Source organism: Cherax quadricarinatus, chromosome 17 (genome assembly GCF_038502225.1).
Source record: "Cherax quadricarinatus isolate ZL_2023a chromosome 17, ASM3850222v1, whole genome shotgun sequence".
Lineage (NCBI taxonomy): Eukaryota > Metazoa > Arthropoda > Malacostraca > Decapoda > Parastacidae > Cherax > Cherax quadricarinatus.
The window spans coordinates 8,210,031-8,217,239 of NC_091308.1; the positions used below are offsets into that span (position 1 = coordinate 8,210,031).

The following is a 7,209-nucleotide window of genomic DNA, read 5'->3' on the forward strand; positions in this document are numbered from 1 at the left end:
GTGGGTTATTTGTGTATTACTGCTGCATGTTTGGATCTTTGTTTTACCACAAAGTAGCTGTTTTATAATATATTAGTTGAAAAAAGTGCTTCTTCTAAAATTCATTTTGCATTACATGTGCTTTGCTACAGGAGCATATTTCAATACGTTTACTTTGCTACAGGAGCATTAAAATTTATTTCCTATGTTTGATTGATTATGTGTAAATGCAGTTTTGAGATTTACATTTTTGTGCATATTTATAATGTTGATAAACGTATATAAATACGACTTGCAGAAGCAACGCTGATGGACGAGCAATCAAGGTGGTATCAGCTACAGGAACCAGACCGTGAGGATCTTGTGGAACAGCTGGCAGGTAGGCCTACTCGCCCATTGTTTCCACTTACTTCAGCAGGTAATTTCTATTATTTATAATCACGGGGAAGTGCTGTACTTGTGGGGGATATACTGAGCTTGATGAATTGGATTTAATTAGGTATGATTAAAAAAACAAAGCTGAGTTTCCAAAGTCTTGCATGAGATACAAGGCATCTTCAATAGCTAGTGGGAAGGTTCAAGTAGGTCAACATATTCAACCAGTTATCTGCTACACTGCTGGACAACAGTTGAAGGAAAGATTTATGAAATTATCGGTGAATTATATAATTATTAGTGAAATTATATAATTATCGGTGAATTATATAATTATTAGTGAATTATATAATTATTAGTGAGTCTTATCAACCACGCACATCAACGGAATGATTTATAAACTGTCATTCTTTGGCTCCATAAAAACTCAAGCCAATTTTTGACGGAGCAATCCCATGTTAATAAAACATTTTTTTTGAGTTGGGACTTATCTTAGTGATATTTAAAATGGCATAATATTTAATTGGTATTTTAAAACATTTAAAAACAACTGAACATTAGGAACAGCAAGATTTAGAGATTTTTTTAAATAGAAATGTCAGTCTCATCAGGAGTGTATTTAAATATTAAGAAAAATATTTATTCAATGTTTTCTCATTTAAATGGAAAGGTTCATATTATTTTTTAATTAAGTTGTATTTATACATTTTTTCCACAGACTGAAGGAGTGAGGCAAAAGATGAAGGTAAAAAAAAAAAAACACGTGTCAACAACACTGAAAAATAACATTAAATTTGGATTTACAACTCCAATAATGAAGTATAAAACAACATAATTATAAAACATGTGTTACCTATAATTATAACATATGTTAACTGCAACAGATTTACTGCATTTAATTAAAAGTGAAATCCACTGAAAGTATAGAAAACGATGCAAGAGAATTAACAAACTGTAAGCGAAATTTTTTTGAGTACGAGGCTATGAGAGCAGGTCAGGTGTTGAGACATACGTGTTGAGGTTATTAATCATGTATATAGTAATGTCGCATAAAAAAAAAACATGGTTGATGTTCCCCTAAGTTTTAGTGCGACACTGAAAACTTTCCCCGTGGTACAGCTCTCCCTTATTAAGCAGTGGGACGCTTGCCCAGTTATACTGTAGCGTGCCACTGCAGAATCGGACCTTATCCCAAGAGCACATTGTTCACCGATGCTAAAGCAAGAATGTTCATCTTGTTACAGAACGTGGAACTATTTATCATTTAAAGTATGCTTGAATCATCTTTTTTTAATCTCAGTAACTGATCAATTAGCTACTGAAAAAAATTAATTTTAAAATACTATATTGTTAACTGTATAAATATATACTATATGTTGACAAGGTCACTGGATGTTTGGTGATGCGATGTTTTGGATAGAATGGAAAGGAACTCTTCCAATAAACATATTTTTGTACATTAGCTTCCTATAGAGAATTATGTTGCCTAATAACTAAGTTAATTAAGGACACCAAGAGTGTCATTTACCAGAAATGACGATAACATTCATATCACGATTAATGTAAGATAACCAGGAGTTTAGTTATAACATTTTGAGCTTTCGGAATATTGATTTTTTTTTACGACAATATAATGTGAAAGCTCATGTGAAATATACACAACAAGCTCCTTATATATAATAGTATTTTAACACGTTGCTCTGCAACAGAGGGCGTCTCGTGTATGTTGTTGCATCGTAATCTGTTGTTAGTGTCTAAGTGCCCATGAATGATGATACTGCTGTGCATGTTGCAATTGTTATCTGTTACTGTTATGTTGTGTGCGTGTGCATGATGACGTTACCTAGCAAACATTACCACAGTTATACCTGTACAAGACCACATTGTTAGGGCTCAGTCATCTAACAAAAATTACCACAGTTATACCTGTGCGTGACCATGTTGTTAGTCCTCAGTCACCGGCCATGTCATGTCAAGTAGTGATAACTTGTGTGTGAAAATCTATTTACGTGTTCAGTCACCAACCAGCCATGCTATACGCAGTAGTGATATAACAAACATTGTAATACTTGTCCACACTAGAGTCTCCATACACAAACTCATTAATATTTCAATATGAATTACAAATAATAACACAGCTGACTATATATTTTAAGATACAGTACAACCCAGAATGTAAATCTATACTGGTGGTGGTGTGAAAGAGCCAAATTGTTGCGAATGCGTCACTGAAAAGGATGTATATAGGTTCGTAAACCACTAGGCCAAATCACGTGTTGCCTCATGCCATCAAGCCTATACGAAAGATAATTACTGAATAGCATGTGAGGTTGGGTCTGTTCGAGTCAGTGTCACCGTTGGGAGCCTTTCTTTGTAATGTACATTGATCGGATTATGGGTCTGCTGTCTGTAACACAGAGAACTTTTTTTTTTTCAAATGCCATCATGTGAAGGTTATAATTGCGTCACTTACAATTGAAAATGATTGTCACAATGCTAATTTCCTACAGTACTCACACCCAAGCACGCGCGCACACACACACACACACACACATACACACACACACACACACACACACACACACACACACACACACATCCGCAGGACCAGGAGCCAGAGTTCGAGGATTACACTTAGGCAATCCTCCAGGGAGACACTATAAAATGACTATCAGAGCTCAGAGAAAATGCTCGCTTGTAATGTCAGACGAAAGCCACTGTAAAGCCAGTGTAAAGAATATGAACTAACGTTACCCTGATGCTGATGACGAGTGGGAGGTGAGGAGATGAAGTGGGAAGACTGAGGAGGGAGAAGGAGGAAGATAGGGAGAGGGGGGGAGTTGAAAAGGGAGTTGGAGAAAAGAGTCAGATTGAGAGAGTGAAAAGTTGGGCAGAATCAATAAGAAATGATTTGTGGATAACACCGAGGGGAAAGGGGTTCTCAAGACCAGTCATTTAGCGAAACATTGTTTGATTTCCTCTTGGACCACTAGTTGCGTTGGGGTAACGTGATGCAGTGCTGTTTCACTCCGGTAGTTATGTGTCCACATGTCTCCTGGCCACAATAATTTACTAAGCTCACACGAGCATAAAGTTTTCCCTGTAACTTACTAGGGGGTTTCCTTATAACTTACTAGAAATTCGGGAGTGCCGTATCGAGTCGATGTGCTTCATTTACTATTGTCTTGTAGACAATGAAAGCAGTAAAAACATTTTTTTTTTCAAAGTGATGTCTTAAATGCTGTCTTAAATGAAGGATATAGCAATAGTCCTTAAATTTTACAGGAGCATCACCCTTGGCAATACCACCTTGTGAATGAATTACAAATTATTTCTGGAACATTTAAAGAAAACAAAGAGACGTCTTTTTCTATTTTCCCCTCCCCCCATATTAACCTTCACATGTATGTGTATGTATTTAATATGGCCATAAGGTGCATTGATATCAATCTACGACAGTTTTTCAGGTGTATGGGTACAAATTTCTGTTTAATATGCCTATGTCTATATAGCTATCGTAGTTTATCTATGTGTAACTATATATGTCCGACAGCGCCGGGAACACGAGTAATGGTCTTTGAGATCTGCAGGTACGTATGTGCAGATATTTGATCAAATGAAGTGGATTTGAAACCGTCTTAACATCTGCAGGTATATACATACTTTTTTTGTCTTCGGGCACATGTGTACCTATTTCCACGATGTTTAGGCGTCTGATTATCTATCGTTAGGTATCACTAAGCACGTATATAAACATCTCTAAATAGCGTCAGACGCACAAGTGCCCAACCTATTTAATCCTAGGTATACTTAGTTTGAAACTGAGTATCCCCAGGTAATTATGTTCCTATTTTAGGTACCTTTATGTGTATATGTGACCAGTTCTTGGTATCACATGGATCCTTTGTACTTGATATTGGTATCTCTAGATACATAATGTACTCAACTTTAGTATTTCTATCTTAGTTATGTATAGCTTACTTGCCTTTCTAGCTAAATATGTATACTCTAACACCTTCGGATGTATGTGTACACACTCTGGCACCTCCAAATGAAAATGTACATACTCTTGACATACACATGTTTATGAACCACGTTTGTCATATGCAGGCACATAAAATCTTACTTATGACAACAAGGCGTTCATTTGTGCCCATTTCTGATTCCTCTGAATGCATGAACACTTCTGTGTCATCCACATATGAAAGATCTAGACACTTGTGAATCCGCATCAGACATCCTCCTCCCAGGTTGTATGTATATCCATATGTGACATTTGTAAATGTATGTTAACTCCCCAAAAAATACTTCCAAGTGTATTTTTACCCACCTCTTAGGCCTCATCTTGCATATGCATTCAAATATGTCACGTGCAACTGGAGATATAAACGACTCTTACATGTTTATGTGCAGGTAAATCTTGGCTGGCTTCAACTGCATGTATTCATATCCGTGACACGTCAACTAGATAAATGTCTACCCACCCCTATCATCATCGAGTGAATATATATCCACTCTATGTATCTTCAGGGGCAAGTGTAAGGGTGTGTACGCATATGCATTTTTGTAACTTTGTGGCTAGATGCACAGGTGTGTGTATACATATCCACCTTTTGTATTTTCTGAATCAGGTGTACATGTGTGTACACACTTCTGGTTCTTTAAGATTCATCTTCAGATACACGTATTCTCATCTCTAGAATCTAAAATGAGCGGTGTCCGCTTTTCTCTCAAAAGGTGTATCTGTATCCACCGTCTGTCCCTAAATGTACAGGTGTATCCTAACGGTTCATATGTTTACACCTTTGATAGCTCCTTATAAATGTGTACCAACCACTGGAACATATAGTAATTAAATTTCTCTTGGCGTCGCCATGTAACGCTCTGACGTGACTTCAGGTGAATATGTGTATCCATCTCCGGCATCTTCATCATCACATGCATATATTTCTGCTTCCACAAAAATGCACTTGCACTTATCTTCAGCACGGGACTCATGCATTTCTCAGGCCTTGATCGCTGTGCAACATTCGCGTGTGTTGATACAATTTAATGTCTGCTTTCTAACTTATCTGCCTCAGAATATGAACTTCAAAATTTAAACAAGCCACCCATTACTTGCTTGTTTTCGTGAGCCTTCTTATATTGTCGTGAAAATGAGACTCAATCCCCACAACCACGTCTAGGTGAGTGCTTTCAGGAGCTAAATATATCCAAAACTATTTTACGAAAGGCCGAGTCAGCTGATGAAACTTGTATAACACTCACGAAACAAAAGAGAATTTCCCCAGTCCACTGAAAATGATGCAGTGTCGTCACAATATTATGTACAGAGATTGGTGTCGAACATAATGTACTTAATGTGAGTTAGATCATTGTCGCTTTATTCTTCTAGTGTTTTTTTTTTTACCTTGAAAACATCCAACTAGTCTCCAGTGTTTCTTGGTTATCTTGGGTGATGCATCTAAATCCACGTTATCTACCAAGATGTTAGGTCATTGCACTCTTCTTGTATCTGAAATGTAGAAAGGTTATATAAAACCAAATGAGTGAACATGAAAGAAAAATGAGAGAATATTAAATAAGATGGAAGTGAACATGATTTTTAAGAATCCAGTGAGCATAAAAAAAGTGACAGCCGCCACCTTCATCGTTACTATCACAGCCGTCACCTTCATCACCATCATAGCCGCCACCTTCATCACCATCACAGCCGCCACCTTCATCACCATCATAGCCGCCACCTTCATCACCATCACAGCCACCAGCTTCATCACCACTTTCATCATCACCATCATCACTATCACAGCCGCCCCCTTCATCATCACCATTATCACCATCACAGTCGCCACAGAACAATCATAAATACACGATGACCGTCATTACTCACCATTACAACAACTACAGCTATAATAATTATAATAATAAGAATTATAACAATAATAATAATAACTTAATATATTAATAATAACACTAATAATAATTTATATTATAATGTTTAAAATAGTAATAATAATTTATAACGATAATAATGTTAATAATAGTAATAAAAATTTATTATAATTACAGTAATAATAATTTTTTATTATGATTATGTTGAAGATAATGATAATAACGATAATATTACTGATATGTATTTTAATGCTGTTATTTGCTGCTTAACGATTTGGTGAATGTTATTCACCATTGAAAAATATGAAACCATTACCCCCTGGCCAGGGAAGTCAATGGGCAATCAAATTACTAAGCCTACGACAGTAGAACATTTTTTAGTGGGTTTGAGTTTGAAAAGGACGTGTCAAATATAGGCCGGTATCCCTGGTGCAGTGTTCTTCGTTCCTTATGTTCTCATGTTCTTAGAGAAAAGAACAAAATCACGATACAGTGGTTGGAACCAATGCTGTGTTGTGACAGCTTCTGCAGCAAATTTTCCCTCGCAGAGTGTGTTGCTAATTTTGTTTCGTGTCACACTTTCCTGACATGAGCTTCACCTTCTTGGTTCTGGTGTTGCCTTAGCGAATTCACTCGGTCCTCATTCTAGCAGGATTACCACCTTTAATTCCTTTCGCCACTCTCACTCTCGGTGCATCGCTGACATGTTTACTAAGAACCACCACCTTCCTTGTTGCTAAGAACTTGCCCAGCCTTCTCTTAAATCTGATATTGGTATTGTTATCCTTCCTTCTGGGAAAGGCAATTCGGTGGTTGTCCTTAGTGGCGAGGATTACCTCTTAAGAGCCGAATTCTTGCTCTCTAATCCACCCAACTCCACTCCTCTTGCTTCCAATCATCTTGATAGCATCAATAAGACTTTCGGCCTTAAACTTCGCACTCTCTGTCATCTCTGTCTTCGTG

General features: G+C 37.0%; 1 protein-coding gene across 1 annotated transcript in view; it reads left to right on the plus strand.

Annotated features, from left to right (window-relative positions):
• Window positions 1–6,219, plus strand: part of LOC128686261 (regulating synaptic membrane exocytosis protein 1-like) — a 19,007-nt gene extending 12,788 nt beyond the window's left edge. Inside the window, exons 8-9 of the mRNA XM_070085695.1 lie at window positions 278–358; window positions 5,972–6,219. Coding sequence (XP_069941796.1) covers window positions 278–358; window positions 5,972–6,219 — 329 coding nt within the window. The remainder of the gene's footprint in view (window positions 1–277; window positions 359–5,971) is intronic.
• The last annotated feature ends 990 nt before the right edge of the window (window positions 6,220–7,209 follow it).